Source organism: Pinus tabuliformis, chromosome 6 (genome assembly GCF_031772625.1).
Source record: "Pinus tabuliformis cultivar Carrire ecotype Pingquan chromosome 6, CPIR1, whole genome shotgun sequence".
Lineage (NCBI taxonomy): Eukaryota > Viridiplantae > Streptophyta > Pinopsida > Pinales > Pinaceae > Pinus > Pinus tabuliformis.
The window spans coordinates 1,579,162,046-1,579,188,371 of NC_142292.1; the positions used below are offsets into that span (position 1 = coordinate 1,579,162,046).

General features: G+C 39.2%; 1 protein-coding gene across 3 annotated transcripts in view; it reads right to left on the bottom strand.

Annotated features, from left to right (window-relative positions):
- Positions 1-26,326, bottom strand: part of LOC149264840 (uncharacterized) — a 292,062-nt gene that overhangs the window by 156,073 nt on the left and 109,663 nt on the right. For all 3 annotated transcript variants that reach the window (XM_089390565.1, XM_089390547.1, XM_089390556.1), the window contains exon 5: positions 864-966. In XM_089390565.1, the coding sequence (XP_089246691.1) occupies positions 864-966 (103 nt within the window). The remainder of the gene's footprint in view (positions 1-863; positions 967-26,326) is intronic.

Sequence of the window (26,326 nt, forward strand, 5' to 3'; positions counted from 1 at the left end):
GACCCTGCATTTGAAACAGTGATCATTAGTGTATGGGCTAGTCTAGCTTGCATCAAGATGCACCTATGTAGATCCACATAGTTATGAACTATAGTTTGTAAGTCGCCTTGTCTTTGGTGCAGTTTTCTTCATACAACTCTTAGAGCACGACAGTCTCATTTGACAACATTTTACGTTTCCTGAGGTAGATCACAATTCTCAATGCAAAGTGGTAATGGAGGAAAAAAAGTCAACTTGGTCTCAGATTTTTCAGTTTGATGAGAGAATTCCACGCCATGTTACTAAGATGACAGTGGTGGTTTATCCCATTGTTGCCCTTAACCTAAAATGCCTAGTGAGGCTTTGCACTAAGGTGCTCGATTTTGCGGTAATAGGCCTCAATAAGTTTTTCCTTGAGTTGAGTATAGTTACTATAATTCCATCCCTTTATACAAAAAACAACACATCAGATCCCATGCATTACTCCTTTACCAAACCATGGGGAGGCTATACCGATCATATTCCATGGCTCTTAGAATAACAAACATATACCTGAAATTCCTCTACTTTCTACATTTACCAAGACAAATGATCACTTATTCAAGAGGCTAATAATGTAGCATTTGCTTGCTAAAGAATTTGTCAATCATTGAAGACAAGTTTTAGTTTACCACAATATTCAATAAGCCATAGGGACACTTGTAGAACCAAACTCATCATATTTCACCAATTATGTTATTTTGAATTGTTGTTGAAATGCAGACACACAGATCAGAGGATGAATTGCAGAAGTAGAATTCAATTGTTACATATTTCCTCAAATTTCAATCTTTGCTTAATATCTTAACTTTCATCAGCACAAAGAGCTAAGAGTAGTGGGTTACCTGAGTTATAATAGTAAAATGCTTGCCTTCATTTTTACATTGTTGTTGCAACATAGCTAGGGCATAATGACCAATGTTAGGTGTGGAATTTGCAACAACACACCTATATCATGCAAACGGCATAAACAAAACATCCTTCAGAAATTCAAACCAGAAGGTCATGAACAAAAAGCAAAGTAAATTAGTTTTCTTCCATCCAATGAGGACAAAGACCAATTGGACCCATAAAATAAATCAAAATTGTAATTATTGTTGACAACTTTATCTTATGGAAATTGCTGCCATGTAAATTTAAGATATAACAAGAATATTATACAAATATCTCATTAGCATTGAGCCCTTCATTCTATGTAGAAGTTTTAGAGCACATAGCCACATAACAATAATAGTGTTGTGTTAAATGTGGAAAAGTTCCAAATACACAAGGGATCATGTTCTTTCTCTTCAACATTAACCTTGTACTTTAAGTGTCATATCTTACTTCTCTCCAACCAATAGTGCAACAGAATTCCAGGTTTAAAATTTTGTCTTTCTATACAGGTATAAAAATATCAACTATATCAGCATGTAGTTGTCTAAGGGTCAAATCACTTATCCAGATCTATAAAGTTCAAGATTCATTAAGCAATTGATGTTCTTAAAATATCAGTGCCACGCGTTAAACTACTATGACATTATAAATAATAGAATGAGAGAAACCACAATAACAAATTGATATATAGTACAATGCAATAAACAAAATCCTCCAAGAAAAGAGTATATAGCTTCTTTTTGTAGAAGATTCAAACTCAACTATATCAAAACATATAGACAAACATGAGTGTTAGTATTTAAAGTCACAAGAATCATTCCCATAAAACTTTGCCTAGTGAACCAGCCATTCTAAAGAAACTTGAATACTTAATAGCTTCATCGTCAAGAAGGCACTAGTAGCCAACCACACACCTCTATCCTAATAATGGCTGGCCTATAAACCAAGGTTCCCCTACAAACAAGTATGAGTTTCGAAACCACCCTTTAAAAAAATTTAGAAACAAAGAAATGATGATATATATATATATATATATATATATATATATATCTGTGTGTGTGTGTGTGTGTATTGCAAACATATTAGCATATACATACATACATACATATCAACATATACATACATACATATATCTATTGCAGACATACTAACATATACATACATACATATATATATGAAAATGTTTTCAATTGGGTGCAGTGTAAGTTGTTGAGAGGAGAATTGTTACTCCTCCCACTTAGGTTCAAATCCCACTTTGTGACATGTTTACACTTAATGAGCTAATTGTTGATGAGCTATATAAGCTCTATTCGTGAGTGTTCTGACTTAGACCTATGCTTTGAAAAATTTAAGGTTTACCCTAAATACCATCCTCAATATAAAGGGTGGTGCCCAAGAGGTTTCCCCCATGAAAAGAATAATAATAACAAATTAAAAATAAATATATGAAAATGTCGCCATTATATTTATAACATAAACATTATAGATAATGTTTTTTTCTTCAAAACGTTGCTTATATTAAAAAACAAATGCAATACATATTGCACAAATATATACAACCAAGCACCAAACCACACAAATTCCATCCTAAAGGACAAGGGATGAGCCTTAGGACGAACTCCACAACATCTTGCATCTCTTAGCAAAAGAGATCTTCTAACTCACAACAATAAACTTATCTCATAGCAAAGACACTACCTAAAAGGAGTCCCTTCAGGGAAAACATATTACTGCTAAAAATCACTTCACAGTGAAGCTTCCCCAAAATACAATTTAACAACTCTAATACAATGCCAAGCACTATCCTTCCCTAATATGTGAGGGATCACATGATCCTTCACACCATCCATGATGATACGTTTGGCCTTCATGTCTTTGAACTTGTGGGCTACCAAAGTTTAAGGAGCTATAATTTGGATGATTGCAAACTCCCATAGGTTGTTCTCCTAGAGAACCATCACTTCTATCCTTCCATGGAATGAAGGTTGTAGGCCCCATCTAACCTGTCCTAGTAACTCAAACCAGTTGATGCCATCAGAAAATCACCAAACACTTCTACAACACCTTGATTGGTATTGTTGATTTGGGGTAGTGTCGGATGTGCTCTAGCCACGAAATTTGGTGGAGAGGTTGGGGCACATGAGATCTCCAATAACCAGAAAGGGTTTGGGCAGATTCTAAACAATTTAGGAGATTTTAAAATAATTAATATTTTTAATGGAGTCCCTAAGTCTAAACTTAGGGAAATTAAAATATTAATGTGAATTAGTATGAAACTGTGTTAGAATGGTCCAAAAAACATGGATCAAGCCAGATCTAATCTTAGCCATTGATTAGGGACTTAATCTCGGTCATTGATATGTCAACAAGAAAAGTATAAGAGGAGGCTTGAGGGTCACCTAGAGAATACACCAGAGTAATCAGTCATTCTATTCTTTAGAGCGGGGTTTGCTAAGAGAGATAGAATCAGTGATCGGAGTTGCAACTGAGGGGCATTGAGTACAGAGAGACAGAGAGGGAGAGATAGTGCCGGAAGAGCAGCACAGTAGGCAGAGAAAGTGATACAGTAGCAGCCAAGGCTCACGCAAGGCCACGCAGAGGCAGCTGGAAGTTGCGCAGAGCCTCAGAGACACCAGCGTTGCTAACGCGAAGGCCAAAAGGTTGACGCAGGGCCTCCTAAGGCTGACGTAGACCCATTCAAGGTGATGCAGGGCCAGCACTGAGCAGAGAGGGGCTGAGGGCGTGACACTGTGCAGAAAGGCAGATGTTGGGGTTTCTGGGGTAGATAGGAGCTGAGAAGCTACCGGAAGGTTTATCCGGGGTTTCAGCCAGGACATTTGTCTCAAACTGAGAGGTATTACTGCTAAGGAAATTTTCTGTTCAGTAAGCTGGATTTGGCACCCAGATTGTACTCTAGTATTGCTTAATAAGAAAACCCTCAGATCGCTGCACTGGTTTTCCCACATTGGGTTTTTCCGGGGACATTGGTCCAAAAATAACGGTGTCATTTGGTGTGATTGTTTTTGTTTCCTTCAATTGTTGATCTGTAATATGTTGAGCATGCACTAGTGTTTATTTTCAGTATTTACATTGTAAATAACTTGTTAAGTAATGGAACAAGCAGGTAGGAATAAATCAGATAAAGTGCATGGAGGGTTTCTAACTGGTAGGCTTAGAAACTTCAACAGGTATGGTCTCTATCTCTCTCGCCCTATGAGGATGTCCTCCACCAATTCGCAAGTCTTTCTAGCCTGCGACTTGTGGATCTGCAACCCTGTACTGGCCACCTGTTCACTCAACTTTTGACTGGCTTGTTCTTGCACAAAGTCAGGCCTACCTAGCAAATAACCCTATCACGACCTGGACTGTCTTAGTCCCTCTACTCTCAGCCACTGAGCTCCTTCCGGCTCTACAAACATGTGTCACTACTACTCGTGACGGTGGTCTTCCTATACAACTCAACCTCAATCCACCTACACCTTGTCACTCTCCTCATAGTTGTGCACTGTTTTAGCTACTATGTGCGATCGTACCATATTTTTCCCTCCACCTGCAGCTTGAACTCCCCCACAATGTCTAATTTTCGCGACTTCCTTTGCATTGTCACCGTCGGATTCCTTGTATGCGCTTGTCGCTAGCTAATCTATGTTGTTGACGCCCTCATGCTCTGTTGCTCTTCAATCTGTGTTTTGTTTGTCACTCCCTATAGCCTCCATGACCCCTGCCTCACATCCCATCCAATTGTTGCCCCAAGTCATCGCCTTCTGCCCACGATTTTTAGTTGTGTCTGCGAACTTCTCGACCTCTTCCACTGCTGATGCAAAGTGCTCCCTCTATGAGTGTCTCTCTACGATCAGTCGATTATTCTCCTCACAGTGTGAACAAGTGGCATGCAGGTCTAGTGTATGTCATTATCACCCTTCTCCCATCTCCCACCTCATACAGTCTATACACAATTGTCGCTGCCCAAGCTTTTTTCACCACTGCCTACTATCAGTTGCTCCACCCGACACTGCGATTGTTGCATCTAGTTCCTCCAGCAAGCTATCTCTTGACATCCAATCCACACCCACCGCCCTTTACACTCCCACTGTGTTGTTGCACAGAATGTCTAGGCATCGCGACAACGGCTCAAATCAGGGGTTTTCACCCTAATCGCCAATCTCTCCGTTTAAGTTGTCTCCCTACAGGTAGACCCTATCGAAAAGTGGAATGAAGAAGAACTAGTTGGGAACCAAACAGTTCAGGAGACACAGTGACGCGATCAAGTACTTGATTAAGATTTAGCAAGACTTATAGGATTTGATTAGATTTTAAAAGATTGATACCAGTGCCTTATGGAATCAATGATCTTGCTATGGAAATTAAGATTAAGTAATCGATTAACAACTGTTGCTTAGATGAATGACTATTTTATATGAAATGCAGATCCTCAAACTAATGTGAGATGCAAGAATCTTGGTTAATTTTAGTTAAATGCCTATTTAAATGTGAACCCTTCAATCCTTTCTGTGTTGAGCCTGATTTCGTAGTAATTGGCAAAGAGAAGATCAGGAGAAGCACACTAAGGTGTGATTAACGATACCTCTCCTGAAATTCTAACATACCCGGTGCCTCCGGCGCTGTAGAGAACTGTGGCTCTGACGACTACAAGGTCACCGTTTTAAGTACTATTAAAACAGGCTTCTCAAGAAAAGACGGATGGAGATCTATCTGTCTATCGACCAAGCTTATGCTTGGAAGTAAATTTTATCTATGCAAAGTTAACTTATATGCAAATGCACCGGAAGATGAGATGAAGTTAGACTCGAGAATGGGAAAACACTTATTTCGCAAAAGCCTTCAATCACCAAAATGAAATGCTCGCTTTATGGATGAAGACTTAAAAGATAAACTCCTGAAGATATTACAATTAAAACACCAGCTTATTTCAAAATCTTCCTAATACAATTAGCTCAAAGAGAACAAAAACAACTTTGCAATCCGATATCAATGTCAATAGATTTTCACAAATATTTAGCTTAGGAAACAAAGGTATGCAATATATTGTAGTTCCACAACAAGATTCTTTAACAATCACTTGGAAGCATTTGTAAAATGTCTAGCATGTAACGAGCATTAAATAATTCAAGCAATGATGATAGATAGATGCAAGATATTCAACAGATGCACAATGTCTTAGCAATTAAATTTTAAGAGATTCAAAAACTTTAAACAACCACGAAATTTAAATGCTAACCGATTTAGATCCTAGAATTTAAATGATTATGCTTAGTGACCCAAATCTAGGAAATTTACCACTTTCCTATAGTTAATCTTTAGATATAAAAATTTAAGCACATTTAACTATAGAGAAATGAAAAATACTAATACCACAAAAAATCACCTTTAGATTTTACCTTAGCACAAAAGACACCAAGAAGGAGTTAAAAATTGACAAATTTAACTAGTCCTTTAGGAAAAAAAATTCAATGTGCTAAATAAGATTAAATGCGGTAAATGATCAATAAAAGTTTTTCATTTTTAAAAGTGACCAAAACATATCGCACTGGCTTAATAAGTTTTTAATGGGCCAGAGGCCACATAAAAAAATTAAAATCTTTAAGTGTGAAAATTTATTTTTGATTTTTCTAGCCACATAAAATAAACTTTTTATGTCTTTTAGATATTTATATATTTTTAAATGTTAATTTTTTTTTTTGAAGTTATTAATTTTAAATTAAAAAAAAATCAAAGTTAAAATCGAATTTTGAATTTTTTTATTTTTGATTAAATCAAAACAAAAACACACTTCATAATTTTTAAAGAAACCAAAACTAAAAGAAACTAAACCTAAAAAAAAAATTTGGAATGTGCCTTATTGACTACAGGCTTTGGAGCGATGAGGAGAAACTCGACGGCAGGGAAGAAGAGATCTGCGGAAATGGACAGTGATTTGCAAGTTGAAGGCTTGGACAATGGCAGCAAGAGATAGAACTGTGCGGGTTTGGAAGAGGGAGTAGTTGCGGATGGATGGAGCAGGGAAATGGGCATGGTAAAGAGCAAAAGATGTAAAGGGAGATGGCAACGATGTTCTGGCAGCGTAGGGAGGAAACTACGCAGGTTTGGGACGAATTCGATAGATCACTGGAGCAAAATATGAGGAGGGCAGGCAGCGTTAGGGAATGGGGGATACGTAGGAGAGCAGATGGATGGACTGTGGGCAACAAGAAGAGAGCCACGGGAAGAAGAGAAGCTGCGGGAATGAAGAAGAGGGTTGCGTGAAGGAGGCAATATGAAGTGGAGGGAGATCACATGGATAGGGGCACACGCTAACAGGGATCGAAAGACAGAAAGCAAAGGAGGAAGAGCTGATGGGTGAGGAAGGGAAACTGCAACATGGATAAGGATTTTGACAGCGACAAGATTAAGGGATATAAGAGAGAAAAACACAGGAAGAAACCCAAGTTTTTCCAGATCTTAAAAATTTAAAACCCAAACTCACACAATAAAAGTAATTTCGAAATTTTCTAGAAATCAACAATAAAAACGAATTCAAGATTTTCTACTCAGGAAACCCCAAGCAACAGAGAAACTGTAGCCCAAGAACCGAAGATAAATTTCCAAATTAAGATCTTATACCTTTGCTTAAAATTTAGCAATGAAGCCCCGGTAAAAAAATTTCAAATCTGAATTTAAATTTGAACCCTGGACTGCAAAATGTCTGAATAATATCCCTGGAAAACGATTTGATGAACCCCAGAGATCCAGATCTTACCCTCCAGGGCCTAGATCTGGACTCTGCACAGTTTTCTTCTTTAGATCTGTAGTTGCAAAACAACAAGAAACACCCAAACGATATATACAATGACCCAAAAAACTAAAACCCAGAAAACCCAAGTCAGAAAACTGAAGAAAATTACAGATCTATGTACATAAATGATAGATCTATCAGATCTAGGGAGTGTGAGTCTAACTCCACTCCCAGATCTGATGATCTCAGGCTCTCAACAGCCAGATCTAACGATTTAGCACAAAACAAATTAAATTTTTTGAATTTTAAAGGAGGTACTGAGCTCAAAACCCTTCAAGCATCACCCATAAAAAATATCTTATGATAAGCCCGGGACCAAATTCAAGTTGGGCTCTTCAGAAAACACATATCGGGAGTTGGCTGGTCCAACCGAGAACTTCCCCGAACGCCCGATGATCTAAAAATCAAGACTTTCCTGCAAAACTCAATTCAGTCGTCAACATAGAGCGAGAAAACGATAATAAAATTCAAATTTAATAGAGATACCTACTATTATATTCAAAACTTAAATTATCATTCAAACCCCGGCGACTGAGCAAGATATCTGTACTCAAATCACTCTTCAGAAAGCTATCATCAACGGCTAAAAAGAAATCTACGGATGAAAATAACACATTTTACAGTATTTCCACGAAGAGTAACACCAGCAAAAATTAACCCCAAAGTCTTTCTTTATTGCTCATAAAAAGATTATAAGAGAGCTTTTCACTTAGTACACAATCAAAAGATCGGATCTACTGATTGACAAATGACCTCCTATTTAAAGATAAATCCTCCAACGGCTAGTTCGAGTGATCCTTGTTAACGCAATCTCGACCACTGATGAGGATTAAAATTTCTTTTAATCTCATCCGTCGAAATTTTAAATTATTGAGGAAATTCAAAATTTTCAATTAAATGTATTTTAATTAATTCAAAAATTAAATTTTTAAATTAATTTCCTCAAAATTTTGACTTTGACTTAACCCCAGGGACCAAAGGCTTAAAGTTTAGCAAAATAATTAATTTACCTTAGTCCCTGGAACTCTTAAACTTTAATTTTTTAAAGGACCAATGAATTTTGCCTTTCAAGAGTTTAAATTTACTTAGGACCAAAAATTAATCAAATTTCTGGCTTAGGATTTTAACTAATTTTGGCCAGAAAATTTAATTAATTAACTTATGAGGGCATAAATTATTTTTCTAGCCCTCAAGACACTTTATATCATGATTTTTACATTTTTTATATCTTAAGGGGGAAAACCCATTTGCAAAAGACCCTCACAGACTACCCAGTTCTGCGACACAAATATAATCTACCAGATCAAACAATTTGTAATAAAATAACCTAACCAAATAGTTAGGATTATTCCCAAATCGCTTTTACATAGACTCGATCTAGAACACTAGGACTCCCCTAAAATCCCAGTGACAAAATCCATTCTGACTTTGGGGTAAGGCTGAAAGAAAACTCTGCCGACTATCCAAGAATGGATTGGTGAGACAAAAAACCTCCCAGAATGTAGATCGTCACCAGAAAAGTAGGTTTACCTAGGCAATTACATACAAGACAGAGATCTACTGAGATTATTTACATTTTACACATGCAGAAAGGGTTTACAATATAACATGATAATCAGGGTGATGATGATAGTTGAACGGCACAGACACGTCGATCAGGCGCTATCCCTTTTGCAAAAAAAGGGGGTGTACTGCTATGGGTCGTTGACACGTAGTGGTCAACGCGCTGCAAACTATAAATCAACTTATCAGCCCTTTGTGTCTCCAATGGCTAGAATCTAGATGGTCCGACCGACGGCTATGTTGTTAGCCACTGCCAGTCGTCTATTCCTTCTTCTTTTTTAAATCTTCCATAACAAAAAAATTGCCCCCTCTCAAAAAAAATTTCTAGAGAGGTAACTGGACTATACATCTGAGTTCTTCGACATCCTTGCCAAAAAAAAAATTTGATCGTACACTCACAGTCGAACTAGACCCCAACAATCCTATACGAAATGCATCTTAGAAAATCGGAAAGGCAGAAAGATTTTCTTTATGTTGACAATTACTTGTGATGTCTTTATATTATTATAACTTTCTTATGTTCTCTTTTATCTTTGTTCATCAAGCAATTACCAAAACCAAAACAAAAAAACCAAGGACACCAGATGTAGGCACTCAGCCAGGGCTAAAACCCCTATATAGGGCAAAACCTAGTTAAAGAACTCTTCCTTCAGTAATTCAAAATGAGATGGACCAAGACCTTAGACCAATATACCTTCCTCCTTCACCAAGTCGGCCCTCCGAAATGATTCAGCAACTTCAATGGTCTCTTCTTGTCCACTAACTTCAACCCAGCAACAATCTAGAAATTCGACTTCCCAGCGTCAGATCTTCAACCCCCAGCGGCAAAATTTCAACCCAACAACAGAACAGAAGTTTTGACCCTTCCAGCAGCTTCACATGTGTGAGAGAGAAAGAGAGAATTTCGACTTCTTATGCTTGAGATAGACCTCCTTCTCCTTCGCTAGCCCTTTTCACCTTCTTCCTTAAATTTTGCACTCTTACTGCCCCAGCAATTGCAGATCGAAGTTGGTGAGTGAGTCCTCCAAATGAGATCGAGTTGTTGCCTTTATATAATAGTTTCTTCCTCTCATTTTAGGCCGACTTGGTGGAGGAGGCCTAGAAGACCTAATTTACATGAAAATAAATTTCTTTCTTGACAAATATATCCAAGAAGGGTTCTTTACATTATTTCACAGACAAGGACACTTGACATAAACCCTAAAGGCCTACAGTGGAGGCTTTAACCTATAAACAATTGAGACAAGCATGAAACCCATGCTTTAATAAATTGATTTCTTTAATATTATTTTTTTCTTTCTTGTGATAAATACATTACATCATGACTCAAGTACAATTATGAAAACTGACACTAGTTACATTCTTCAACACTCCCTCTTTACTAGGGAGATATTCATAATTACAAATATATGGAGGTACATGGAAGATCTCCAAGGTGAACTACGAAAAGTTCTAGCACATTCATTGTTGCAGACTAGAAACATGAAGCGAACAAGTTCCTTCTATAGATTAATTACTCCAAAAGACTTGGAATATCAAGATATCCATGAGGATACAAGTATTATATATTAAATGTGTGAATAAGAATGATTCAATGAGAACGAGAGGCTTGCTTATATACCAAACATGTGTCTCTTCATGGAAAGTCATGTCTCATTTAGACATGACTCTTCAACCTAATTACTAATTAACTAATCATTATTTATGATTATTATCATTTACATTATTTCCTATATATTTATTCATAACAAAACATGACCAATGTATTCTATTCAGGTGGGACTAAGATGGACTCAAGCTTTCAGCCAGTCTAAGTACCATCAGGCTTACTTGCTAACCATCAACCCAGGGATCTAGGTGTGTATCCAAGGTCAGAGCGCCATGACCAACGCCACCCTCCCTCTTCGGGATCTAGACATGAACACATAGGCTCTCCAGATGTCCTCCCAAGCATCTGCCAGTAGACGCTTCATCTCTCCCTAATAAACTAGATATTTCCATTTGTCCAAGCATGCTTCCCAAGTGTTCATCCTTCTTTATGGAGAGATTTACCTGTTAAACACAAACCCCAATCAGCAATAAACTTTCAAATATACATATACAAGTAAACAAAAACCTTTGAGGTTGTCAATCATCTTGATGCCACTTAGTTATTCATATTCAACTATGTGGAAGCTTTTCTTCTTTCATTTCTTCAACAGCACCAAGACATCCTCAATATATTGCATATCTATTCATTCTCTGATTTCTTCTACAAAGTATCCATCATGACTCATAATATGCCCTCCCTCTCAATTGGGGAGATACTCTTTTCTTCTAACCATGCTCCCTCTTAACTTAGGGAGATCAACAATTTTCTTCTTCTATAACATCGAAGAAGCTTCAACCTTTCACGACTTCATCAAGGTCATCTTGATCATCATCATCCTTATAGCTTCCTTCATCATGCTCATCATTGTTTTTCAATTACGAATATCTCCAACACCTTGACGATTATGTACCTGCAAATCTTTAATAGCAAGTACAACCAACTACACATAGAAGCATGAGGTTAATTATGTCAAATTCTTATAATGGAAGCATCAAAGCATTTAGACTTTAGACATCAAATACCTAAACCTAGTTAGGTTCATAATTGATAAGAGACACATCTATTTGCATACTAGACTTCAACTTCTTACTATGGTTTTGTCATAAACCCTAGATTCCATTTTGAGACACAAGGCCTTAGATAGCAAATCAAATAATAATCCAATCACAGTACTATACATCTAAGGTTTCAATAATATATTCTATGACAAACTCTACTAGGGTTTGTTCCAAATCCTAGATTTTCATCATCAAAACTAAAACATATCAATAATATCATCAAGTCCTAGAATATCAATTTCTACTAGGGTTTTGTTACAAACCCTAGAATTCACAAACTAAAACATGAGTATCAATAAGCATACTTGCACATACATAACTAGGATTTCATAATCATGCACTAGCATATCACAATAATATCTACTAGGTAAACCCAAGACACAAACATCAATACATTAAAGTTAGATATACAACAATTTTGACTAGGCTAGGGTTTCGATCAGATAGACGAACATACACCTAGGGTTTCATTCCTAGGATCTTACTACAACTATCAAAAGGGTTTTAGCTAAAAACTTTAATTTACCAAACCCTAAAGATCTAGGGTTTCAATTAGATATTAACAGCAAACCCTAAAGGCCTAGGGTTTATATACTATCAAAACACTAAACATCAAAAGAATATGATTTCTAGACTTAACCAATAACCCTAAAAGAACTAGGGTTTCATAATTAACATTGACAAATCCTTAGCAACAAGAGGCTAAGGTTTTATAGTGAACCCTAAGGGTTAGGGTTTCACAAGAATGATCAAATGATTATATAACGAGGTTAGATTCAATCTAGATATTAATCACCCTCACAAGTGTGAAAATTTCTAAAATGGAAATCCTACTACAGTGATTAATATGACTTCTTCTAATTATTACTTCAGAGATAAGTTATCTATTGTATTCTTATGGCAAATATCGAAACATATTCTGCTGCAGCCTTCACAATTAAATATTGCAAAAATAAAATGTAAGAAAGAAATGTCGGCACATATAAAAACACCATAACACAATTATTTTTGCATAATTGTCCCCAGAAAAACCCAATGCAAGAAAACCGGTGCAGCAGATGAGGGTTTTATTATTCTTTAGCAAAAATCAACATGTACAAAATTTCACCCTGCAGTATAGAACTAAGAAATATTTACAAATGCTCCTGGACAAGTGCCAAACCTGAGAGAAAGGTTCCTTGACCCTCTGCGTCTTCATGGCTTGCCCAGCGTCAATTTCTTTGGCCTCTGGACTGGCCTGCGCAATGTCTGTGTCACTCAGGCTAGCGCTGCCTCTCCCAGCATCAATCTGCCCAGCGTTATTCCTTTTGTTGCTCTGTATCTTCATCCCTGTCTCCCCGACTAATGTTGAACCCTCTGTCTGTCCTCCACCTGCAACTCTCCCTCTGAATCGATTTTCTCTTGCTGAACTTCGACCAATGAGAAAATCGATTTCTCTTGGGCAACTCAGTATCTGCCTGGTGTGTTTTCCAAATGATCCTCAAGGCCCTACTTATATCTTCCTGTTGAGCAATCAACGGCCAATATTAAAACATAATCAAAGGCTCATATCTTTTGACTTGATCCATGGATTTTTCTAGAAGTTTCACCCATGATTAGATTAATACCCATTAATATTTTAATTTTCCTAAGTTTAGACTTAGGAACCCCATTAAAAATATTAATTATTTTAATAAAATCACTTTTGGGTGGAATTTCCCAAAATGCTTTATGGGTTCTTTGGAATACCTGTCCCCAAGCCTCCCTGCAAAATTTGAGGCTTAGAGCACATCCGATGCTACCCCAAATCAACACTCCCTCTTAGCGAGGAATGTGCTCTAGCAATATATTACCTTTCTGCATACTGCTCTGACTCTGAAGCATCGTCTCTACGCTATTGATGTCTGACATGTTGTCCATCGACTATTGCACTATTGTTACTACTGTATTGTTGCCTTTGACACTACTACTATCAATGCTACATCTGTACTGCATCTTCCTCCGCATCCGTGTTGTTGTTGGTCCTGTCACCCAACACTGCATCTGCACTACATCCTGCCCCTGCTCCTGAAACAGATTTTCAATCATACCCAACTGCTCTCTGAACTAAGTAAACTTAGCTCTTCCGAGAGCATTTGTTAGTATATCGACCACCTGCTCTCCTATGGGAACATATTGTAGTTGTGTATTGCCCCCCGTTGAACACAATCTCTGATAAAGTGACAAAGGGTATCTATATGTTTCGACCGATCATGAAATACTGGTTTCTCAGAGAGTTTGATGCAACTCTGATTATCGCAGTAAACTTTGGTCGCCTCCATCCTTTTCATGAATAGGCTCACAAGCAATTTTCTAAGCCATATGGCTTCGCACGTAGCTGTGTTGGTTACCATATATTATGCTTCTGTTGAACTTAGTGCTACTGATTTCTGCTTCTCGCTGCACCAAGATATCATCCCTAATCCAACACTGAAGCAGTACCCAGAGGTACATTTTCGGTCTACTGAATTCCCTGCCCAACTTGCATTGGTGAACCCATTCAAGCTGACATCCTCTCCTCTCGAGTACTTCAACCCATATCCGGTTGTTCCTTGTACATACCTAAGTATGTGTCTAGTTGTTGCCCAATGCACTCTTTTCGGTTCCACCATGAACTGACTAAGAGTGTTAACCGCAAAACAAATGTTTGGCCTAGTGTTGACCAGATACATAAGCGACCCAATGAGCTATATGTACAAGGTGGGAACTACTTTATCCTTTGATGCATCTATTTTCTTCCAATTGGTGACCATAGGAGTAGCCTTTGGTCAGCAATCCTGCATTCTGAATCTCTTCATAATCTCTATAGCATGTCTTCCTTGACCAAGGAAGATCTCCCCATTCTTCTGCCAAACTTCCAACCCTAGAAAATAATGCACCAATCCCAAGTCCTTCATGTCGAATTTAGCTTCAAGATTCTTCTTGCAATCCTGGATGAGACTAGATGATCCAATTAGAAACAGGTCATCTACATATAATACCAAAATAAGTGGCCCATTCTCTACCAATAAATAGTAGAGATTAGGATCAACATCACTCTTGACAAATCCCAACTACTACAAGTAACTATCAATTCGACCATACCATGCTTTAGGTGCATGCTTGAGCCCGTACAAGGCTTTCTTTAACTTACAAACATGAAACTTCTTCTCATGAGTTTCGAAGCCTTCGGGTTATTCTATATACACCTCTTCTTCTATCACCACGTTCAAGAATGTTGTCTTGACATCCATCTGATGAATCTCCCATCCCATTTGAGCTGCTAGGAATATAACAGATCTGATAGAGGTGTAACGAGCAACTGGGGCGAAGGTCCCTTCATAATCTATCCCTTCTTTCTGAGCATACCCCTTTGCCACGAACCTTGTCTTGTACTTCTCTATGTTGTCATCTACATCATACTTGATCTTGTAGATCCATCGCGAACCCACAACTAATCTATTTTCCGATTAGGTACTACTTCCCAGACATCACATTGGTCATGATGGAGTTGTACTCTTCCACCATGGCATCCACCCACACTTGGTGTTGAACAGCTTCTTGAAAGCTAGAGGGTCCTCCAACCTGAGCTACCAATGCTTGGTACCTATCTGGTTGCCTGTGTGGCCTCTTCTCGGCTCTAGGAGCTCCAGAAAACTCCTATGCATCCCTCAATGTTTACCGCACTTCTCTGCTCGTTCTACCACTGGTGGTAGAAGGTTCAACCAATTCTTCCTCCTAACTTTGTTGCTCCGTCTGTTGAGAAGCATCAGCATTTCCTCCCTCTGAGGAAATACTGGTACTGGTCACTGTACTTGCCCCATGTGTATGTTCTCCTGCCTGTCCTTCTTGCTACCCCTGTTGTTCTTGGACTAACGGAACATCCCCTGACTGATCTTCTGCAGGCACTTCACGAGATTACATGAAAGCTCTATCTCCCATGAACTTTGCCTCTCGTCTTACTACAATCTTCCTGCTGCCTAGAATGTAGATTCTATATGCCTATGAGGTCTCGATTAATCCTACGAGATACCCCTTTTCTACAGTTTGATCCAATTTGCTACGCTTCTTGTCTGGAATGTGGCAATAGGCCACGCTTCAGAATATCCTGAGATAACTGACTTCTGACTTCTTCCCTGTGAATACTCCTTCGGGCGTTCTCTTCTCCAATGCCTTATGAAGAGTTCTATTCTAAATATATATTGTCGTGTTGCAAGCTTCTGCCCATAGATACTTAGGTAGATCCTGATCATACAACATGACCTTGATTGCCACAACAATAGTTTGGTTCTTTTGTTCTACCACTCCATTTTGCTCCAGGTTATATGGAGTTGTCCACTCTCTTTTGATGCCCTCCTTTGCACAGAAATCTGTGAAATGCTTGTCTGTATATTCTCCGTCGTTATCTGAACGCAATACCTTTATTTTTTCCCTATCATATTTTCAATAAGAGCCTTGAACTCTCAGAAACAATCAAAGACCTCATCCCTGGTCTTTAAGAAATAGATTTAGGTTTTTTTGGAGTGATCATCGTTAAAAGTGACTAAGTATTCGCCACCACTAAGAGCCCTCATGGACATAGGACCACAAATATCTGAGTGTATTAACCTAATACATCCCTTGCTCTAATGTTACTTTTGCGAAAAGTTACTTTAGCGTACTTTCCTAGTACACATCCTCTGCATAAGTCATCATGTTCATTGCTTAGGACTGGTACCCCTATGACAGGTCTCTCTGAACATCCTCAGTGCTCCATGGTGTAAGTACCCCATTCGCCTGTGCCATAATTCATTTCGCTCCTTCTCACCATTATAGTTGTTGCCTATCAATGCCATTGGCGATTCAAGCTGCAACCTATACAACTTGTTGCTTCAAATCCCAATTTGCTTTTTCCTCTTCTAGCCTGGATGCTTAACATATACTTTCTTTGCGATGAAGTATACATCATATCCCTTGTCCTGTAACTAGGACACTGAAATTAGATTCATCCCTAATCCTGGCACATGTGAGACGTTGGTGGCTCGGATGTCGGTCCCTGCTTCCATCTGAAAAGCTATGGTACCTCTCCCTATGGGAGTACACTTCGTTCTGTTTCCCAGAGTTATTTGGGAGTCCATTTGTTCTTCTTGATAGCTCGAAAAATGTTCTCATACTCCAACCATATGAGCTGAAGCTCTACTATCAATGTACCAAACATCCGCTGATGCTGAATTAGCTAAGCAAGTGAATTCTTCATCTAATCTGAGAGAAAAATCTTGGATATTTTGAGTATCCATATTGTGCAAATTTCTTACGCTAACCTATCCCAGCAATTGTTGTAGGAAAAATTGCGTCTTCCTTGCTGAGTCTTCTGTTGTGTTGTTTCTTCTACCGCTGATAAATTTCGACTAAAAAGACTTACCTCTATGTCGACTCACTTAGAGAGAGTTTTCCTATGTTACCGGATCCGTCAAGCCTGATGGCTGGATCTGCGAATCCCCGGATCAGAGACGGATTTGGATCCGGATCCGTAGAGATCCGCCCATCTTCTCTCCGTGTGTAAACACTGAATGTCAGCAAAAATTTCTCTCCGTGGGTAAAAAACTGTAATTCAGCACAAAATTTCTAAATAGAAATATCAACGCAAGTCAATTTCGAATGTTAAGAAATGGATTAAAAATCCCTCCGCGAAAATAAACTAAGGAGTTGTTGGACGTCATAAAATTTATTATTTTTACGTTGAAATGTATTATTTTTAATACAATATATTATAAACTTTAATTCAAGTGAATGAAGCTAATGATAAGAACAAGCGGATATGAAGTCCAAGAGGGAGTTGGCGGGCCACAATTTATTATTTCTATGTTGACGGTATTATAAACTTTAATACAAATATATATTATAAACTTTATATTATTTAATACAAATACATATTATAAACTTTAATACATGTGACGTCAAGATTATAATCTACTCGTATTTATTTAGAAGATATTTTATTTAAAGTTTAAAAAGTAAGTTTATATTTTAATAAATTTTAAAGTTTATTTTCGGGTTTTAAAATAGTTTTTCTAAAATAAGTTTAATAAATTGCTTAATATAAATAATTATAACTAATAATTAATGTTTAAATATATATAAATGATGCATTAATTATATTATGATTAACGTAATAATTATTTTTAAAGTATTATATTGAATTTATATATTTAAAAATTTCCATATGTTTTTTTATTTTTATATAAATTTAATTAATATTTATAAATGATACCTTAGGAATTACTTATATAATAATTATTTATTGTATATAAAAATTACATATTGAAAAATCAACATATGTTTTTATTTTTATATTTATATAAATTTTATTTTTTATTTTTATATTTATACAAATTTTAATTTTAAAAATTATAAAATATTTTATATTTTCTTGTACTCGCCGTTTCCGGATCCTGGCTTTTCAAAAAACTGGTGGATCCGAATCCGGATCCTAGTAGCATAGGAGTTTTCCCATGAAATCCAATCTCTTTGGTTTGAACTGATCAATCCTCTGGGAGATTTGAATTTCTGCACTTGAAGGGATTTCGAATTCCCTTCCTTTCTCAGCGTTGGATCTTTCGACTTTTCTCTTCTACCTCCCTGTAGCTCCAATACCATGTGAAAATTTCTAAAATGGAAATCCTACTATAGTGATTAATATGACTTCTTCTACTTATTAATTCAGAGATAAGTTATCAATTGTATTCTTACGGCAAATATTGAAACATATTCTACTGTAGCCTTCACAATTAAAATATTGCAGAAATAAAATGTAAGAAAAAAATGTCAGCACATATACAAACACCATAACAAAATTATTTTTGGACAATTGCCCCCGAAAAAACCTAATGCGGGAAAATCGATGCAACATATGAGGGTTTTATTATTCTTCAACAAAAGTCAACATGTACAAAATTTCACCCAACAGTATAGAATTGAGAAAAATTTACAAACGTTCCTGAACAAGTGCCTGACTCGAGACAAAGGTTCCTTGACCCTCTGCGTCTCCCTAGCTTGCTCAGCGTCAATTTCTTTGGCCTCTAGACTAGCCTGCGCAATGTCTACATCACTCAGGCTAGCGTTGCCTCTCCCACCGTCAATTTGCCCAACGTTGTTCCTTCTGTTGCTCTGTGTCTTCGTCCCTGTCTCCCTGACTAGAACCCTCTTTGTCTCTCCTCCACCTTCAACTCTCCCTATGAATCAATTTTCTCTTTTCGAACTTCGACCAGTGAGAAAATCGATTTTTCTTGGGCAACTGAGTATCCGCCTGGTGTGTTTTCCAAACGACCCTCAAGTCCCTTCTTATATCTTCATGTTGAGCAATCAACGGCCTAGATTAAAACATAATCAAAGGCTCAGATCGTTTTGACTTTATCCATGGCTTTTTCTAGAAGTTTCACCCCTGTTTAGATTAATACACATTAATATTTTAATTTCCCTAAGTTTAGACTTAAGAACCCCATTAAAAATATTAATTATTTTAATAAAATCATTGCTGGGTGGAATTTCCCAAGACACTTTCTAGGTTCTTTGGAATACCTGTGCCCAAACCTCCCTGCAAAATTTGAGGCTTAGAGCAAATCCGATGCTACCCAAATCAACAACAAGAATATTTGAGATTCAAAACCCTACACATAAGGATGTCAGTGATGTAAAGCAAATAAAAGAAGAATGATTGTACCTTTTACATCAAGAGAACTTTCTAACAAAGTTTATAGTCTAAGACATACCTTGAGTTGTTTCTCAACAAACCTTGTAGGACATCAATTCTTGAAGGGCTTCCTTTGCAATAGAACTTCTACCATGCTTCAAGTCTATCCTTTGAAATCTCCTCATAACCCTTGAGCATTCAGCAAGCTTTCCTAACCAAGGAAAATAGAAAGAAAAGGCTTATTAGCATATAATATAAACAAGTCTCAATGTGAGGAGTAAACCAAACATGAAATGATGAAACAAAGAATAGGATATTGTTGACGGTGCTAGACCTGCCAACGTGTAGGGGATCTCCTTGGTATGAAGTCCCAACTAGACCTCACACTGTTTGGTGTAGGAGGCCCATCTGGTATGATGGCCCGCTTGCCATTATCTTAGTGATTTGCCTTGGCTCTTATTGTTTAGCACATGAGAGTGTTATGCTTGTAACTTCAAGAAAGCGAGGTGAGTATGCCTAGTGAGCGCATAATGTAACTTTGTGTCCAGGTTCTCTTATTGTAAGGGAGAGGGTAAAAGTGAGCCTCTAGATGAGAGGTAGTAGTACCACGGGAGCGACAAACGCAAAAACAACAAGGGTTTGTCCAGCATCCAGTGGAATAGTCCATAGCAGATGCGGCAGTTGTTAAAACCAAAGTACAAGGGAAAACACGTACACCGTCTAGCGGATTAGTCCACATGGGGGTTACAGTCGTTAAAACCAAGAAAACACAAGAATGGTCTGTCTAATGTCCAGCGAAGTAGTCCACACGGGCGAGACAACATTGATAAACAATACAACACATCTTCAACAATGTAACACATCTTCAACAATGTAAGTACTAAAATAACCGAAGTAATGCTACTATATTAGTACAGGTTAAGCAAACATGCATTACAAACATTTAAAGAGTAGTCTTACAAACGGATACAAAACATGCGTGAAAACATGTTGGCCTGAGACAAGCTTCTTAATTGAGAAAAAGTTCCAAGACACATCTGTACACCATACATCACTAGCCCCAGTAGTGGAACATTGGAGCCACTCCTTGCTCCTCAAATAAAAATGGACTACAGACTCTCAAGGCTATGTCAAAGGAGCCAAGGTGAAAATTCATTTGCTCATACAATGAGGGGGTATATATAGCCAAAGGAGATAATTGACCCTTGTGACTCTTCGACTTCCCTCATGACTGTTCGACTTCCTATGACTTTTCAACTGACGTGACTCTTCAACTTCATATGTGCATCTCTTGGACACACATTACATTACATTTGATTACAACAAGTATGGCCCATAGTAGTGATGTGGCCGAGAGAACTCATGACACAACTTGACATGACATTGCTGACATGTACTGGCTGACTGTGGTGTCCGTGTCGAGCTGCTATGCTGCTAAGTGATGGGTGTTCTCTTGGTGTATCATGTCTTCACTTCCGCATGGCAAAGTGCGCGGGGTCTTCGATGGTCTTGGTCTTTCCTTGATGTTGCAAGTGTATGTATCCCTTTTTCTTGCTTCTCAATGTGCTTCGTATGTTCGTTCAACTGCGAGCAAGTCTTCTAGCATGTGCTCCTTCTTCATCTTGTTCATCGTCGTGCCATGTTTCATCAATGTACCTATTCCTGCAATCACTCATGACGAGACGACATCAAATCCAAAAATCTCCTAGTCTAGCATGATGCATTGTTTTTCGTTTTAGGTGCGAGTGACTAGCAGAGAGGTAAGGCACTGAAACTGCGCAAAGCATAGCTCACGCCGAGATGAGAGGCTCCGGAGCACTATTGGGGAAAACTGCGCAGATGTAATTGGGAGGCAGATTTGCGCAATCCAGGACAATAGTGACAGCTGCAAGGTGGAACCCAGTTGTGCGGAATTGCACAATTCCCGGGAGGAAGACAAGGCAAAGTGCTGGAAGGAGCTGCTGGGCAACTCTGCGCAATTTTCAAGATGAGGACTAGGTAGGCCATCCGAGGGTCCGACTGGGAATCTGCGCAGTTTCTCTGAGGGAGACAGAGCAAGCAGCAGGAGGTACTAGCAAACTCTTTTGCACAGTTTTCCAAAACAAGGTTGGATCAGGTTGCGAGGAGCTGCTGATCATAACTGCGCATTTCTAAGAGACAGTGTCGGGCAAGCAGTTGTTGCGCAGTTTCTGGGATGAGTGCAGAGCAGGGCAGCAGGGAGAGTGCCAGTCAAAACTGCACAATTTTCAGAGGGAGAGCAGAGCAAGCCAGCAGGGGACCTGCCAATCAGATCTGTGCAATTCCTTGGACAGTGCAGTGACAGGCAGCAGAGGCCTGACTCACATGACTACGCAGTTTCTACAGACAGTGCAGGGCAAGCAGCTAGGCAACTTCTGCGCAGTTTTGGGGAGCAGTGCAACCCCGGGTCACAGTGCAGTTCAGGTTTTCCAGTAGACCAGAAAGAGGCTTGATAAGTGATCTTGCAGGAAGCGCAGATTGGATCGAACTTGGGGACAACTTCTACACAGTTCTGGAAGACAGTCTGCTTGCTCACTTCTAGGATTGTGCAGTGCGGGCTGCCCCGAAAGACAGCCTCAAGCTCTGCACAGTTCTCGGCAACAAAGCAAGGTCACTGAGAATTGAGACTGCGCAGTGCAACTAAGTCGAGGTCCAATTTAAGGAGGGTTGTCCAGTTGAAATTTTTCAGGAAAAATGGCTAAGTATGAGAGCAAGTGAACTTGTGCATACATGACATTATGATCACACACTTAGCACGACTCGATGCCAGGACTCCTCAAACCAACAAGACAAACATGTGCTCAGTGAGACTATCTTAAAGGTTAAGAGCAACAAGTGTCGCACTTGAGATAGATCTTCGAACGACTGTGATGACACTTGCGCGGCAGAGTTTACAACTTTGTGTGGTGCGACCGATGTTCATAGAGCGAAAACAACTCATGCACACAAAGACAAACCTTAAAAATTTCCAAAACAAGATCACAAGCATGACATAGCAATCAACATGCTAAAAGACGACCAATGGTCGATCAAGCAAAAGGGTGTAAAGACTCAACAAGAGCTCATGGAATGAGCCCAGTGTTTGCAACCATCAGGGGAAAAACCAAGGAAGGCTCCAAAATTTGGATGCAAGCCAAAATTTTGGAGGGTGTTACAGCCGCTACAACACTTGGCAACACACTGGTTGAATACCAGCTTCTCTATTTCGGTTCATTTTCAGCACAAGGCCTTGGCCTTTCAGGGAGTATTGATTCATTGTGCAGGTTACTTTGGCTTCCCCACTTACCCCATGGACAGACATGGTTCACCTTGTACCAACTCAGTTAAACACAACAAAATTTTCAGCTAGATCACAGTGTTTCAAAATTAGGAAGGGTAGTTTGGCTCGTGAGCTTAAGATTTTCAGAGTATAAGTTTTCATCTCTGGTGTTGCTCCACTGCCAACAGGCCTAGACAGTACCCTGGCGGAGTCACGCAGGAACACAAGAATTGCTCCACTGCCAGCAAGCCTAGTCAGTACCCCAATGGAGTTGCCTGCTTCACCTCTCTGCGCAGGAAGCCTTTCTCTTCTTTCACCTTTATATTTTTATTTTTTTTTAAAGAGCACTATTCATACGCACTTATTTATTTTTGGGCGGAAGAGGGATCCCGTCTTATTGAGAGCAGAAGAAGTTGTTCCTTCATAGAAGCATGTAATACCCCTGATTTAGGTTCGCTCATTTAGATTTTTCCCCTTCTCCGTTTCTACTAGTTGGATAAGCTTGAACACACAGAGCAGAAGACCAAGTACAAGCATGGAGTTTCTCAGTTTGGACACAAGTTCAAGGTTTGACCAAAACTTCCCTTACAAGCAGATCGTATTTCCCGTCCAGGCTTCATCGGCCAAAAGCTACAACCAAGCACAAAGAAGACGGACACAGGATTGACCAAGTGCTGCAGTGTCACAAGACTCCTTGAACTTCAGCCACATACTTATTCAAAAGCTTAAACACCATATAGGACAGTACTTATTCACAAAACAGAAATGACAAGACAATCAAAACAAAGCAAAGCAAAGCAAAAACAGCAAAGTAAAGCAACAGAACAAGCAATGAAAAGACTATGCACATAGGGCGGGGCGCGGCCCTAAATCATCGAAAATAACATTCTAAATCTTGGCCATTGACAGGAATATTGTCAATCCTCCCGTCAAGTGATTGTAGACAATATGTTTGTTGGCCAAGTTTTTCGTGAACCATGAAAGGACCAACCCACAGGGACGGGAACTTCATGTGTTTGCCTTTGTCTTCATGGGGTTTATCCCACTTCAAGACTAAGTCACCCACAGCGAAGCTGGTGTTCCATGCAGACTTTCGATCGAACCATCTCTTGATACGGTTCTAGTGGAGTGAAAAAAATTCTTTTGCTTTCATTCGTTCTTCCTGTAACTTGTGTAGTGTGTCCATCCTACATTGAACCAATAGACACGGCTTGCCTCGGGATTCTTGGGATAACTGGACAACAAGCTTTTAGATATTTGGTGGGAGGATGGCTTCTTTTTCATATACAAGGAAGTATGGAGATGTGTTAAGAGAGGGTTTGGGTGTAACTCGGTCAGCCCAAAGTGCATTCACAGAGCAGAATGTCAGTTTCGTTGTTCAGAGTAAATGGTCTTTTTTATGATGCGAATGAGGTTCTTGTTTGTAGATTTGGCAAGACAATTCCCCGCAGGTAGTAGTTAGCTAAATGCTTAACCACAATACCATATTACAATGCAAAATCATAAAGTTTTAGGGAAGAGAAGTTGAATTGTCAAAAACAATTGATACAGGGGCGCCAAACCTCGAAATGATGTTCTTCTGAAGGAAGTTGATGACTTCCTGGTCATTCACTTGTTTCAGCGGAACTGCTTCTATCCACCGCGTGAAATAATCTGTAGCAGTCAAGATGTAGCAATGTTGCTTTGATGAATGTCGGAAAACTTCCCCAATGATGTGTAAGCCCCACTGTTGGAATGGTTCGTCCACTGCAACAGACTACAGCGGGGTTGTTGACCTTCGAGTTCTATTGCTTTGATGAATGTGGGAAAACTTCCCCAATGATGTGTAAGCCCCACTGTTGGAATGGTTCGTCCACTGCAATAGACTACAGCGGGGTTGTTGACCTTCGAGTTCTGTCAGCGCATCACTGACAGACCGGGCACTTGCGAGCATAAGCGTGTGCATCTTTAAACAATGTGGGCCAGTAGAAACTGGCTCTTATGACTTTACGCGCTATTGTGTTACCCAGGAAACTGGCTCTTATGACTTTACGCGCTATTGTGTTACCCAGGAAGTGACCTCCGGTTGGTCCGTCATACAGATCACGTAACACTCTCTGAATCATGTGCTTCCAGGCACCTGAGAAAAATGCCATTGTTGTGCTTTCTGTAAAGCACTCTGTGCACCAACTGGTAAGGTAAGGCTTTGAGTCGAAGTACCCTCTTTTGACGCATGGAAAAGTGAGAGGGCATGGTGTCGGGCTCAAGGTACTGGCGCACTTCTTCACACCAAGAGTTGTCGTGCGAAGTGGGTGGTGCTAGCTCTACGTTATACATATCGATTTCTTACTCCCATCCAGTGAGCTCTTCTTCTTCCTCTTGTGCGTGTACCGCTTCTGCTGCAAGTCTACAGAGATCGTGACCCTTGATAGTGTGAACTGGCTTGATATCAAGATCATAATCTTGTAGTGTTGTCATCCAGTTCGCATGTCTTTCACCCAACTCTTGTTGAACAAGCAGTGATTTGAGTGTTGGGTGAGAGAGTTGGGTGAGGCACAAAGACTATGCAATGATTTTTCAACAGGTAGGGTATGAAATGTTTCACTGCCTTGTATACAGCATATGCTTGTTTATCCGTGGCGGGATAATTGAGCTCGGGTCCCTGCATGCTCACACTCATGAAGGAGATGGGACATTCGTTGTTCAGCTCATCCTTCTAAGTGAGTACTGCAACGAGTGAAGTATCGGAAGCGAAAGTATAAAGCAAGAAATCTTTGTTGAAATCTGGGTTGTACAGTGCAGGTGCTTCTCCTATTTCGTGCTTAATACGAGCGAACGCGTCCTTTCCCTTCTTCCCCTAGTTGTAAACTGCATCCTTCTTGATCATCTCTTGTATAGATTTGACAATCTGCACATAATCTGAGATGAACTTCCGGAGGAAGTTGATCTTCCCCAAGAAGGACTGCATAGCTTTCTTGTTCACTGGGTAAGGAATCTGCGTGATAGTTCGAACTCAGTCTGGATCAACCTTGATCCCACTCTTAACGACGGTATGCCCAAGGAGGCTCCCCTCAAACACTGCAAAGACGCTCTTCTTGGGATTCAAGCATATCCCGTACTTTCGACATCGCTCAAAGATCTTCTTAAGATGGCGTAGGTGGTCCATTCGTTTTCTGGAAAAGACTGTCACATCATCAAGGTAACCCACCATGCTCTGTCCAATGAGCCCATGGAAGGCGATGTCCATAGCGCGTTGAAAAGTTGCGCCTGCATTTACCAGCCCAAATGGCATTCTTTAATAAGCGAACGTACCCAATTTGGTACGGAATGTAGTTTTAAGTCTATCAGGTTCTGCTACCAAAACCTGGTTATATCCGGAAAAATTGTCAAGCAGAGAAAACATTTCTACTCTAGATACTGTCTACAAGATGTGCTCCATAGACGGCACTGAGTAATTGTCTTTGTCCGAGGCACAATTAAGATTTCGAAAATCTATGCACAGGCG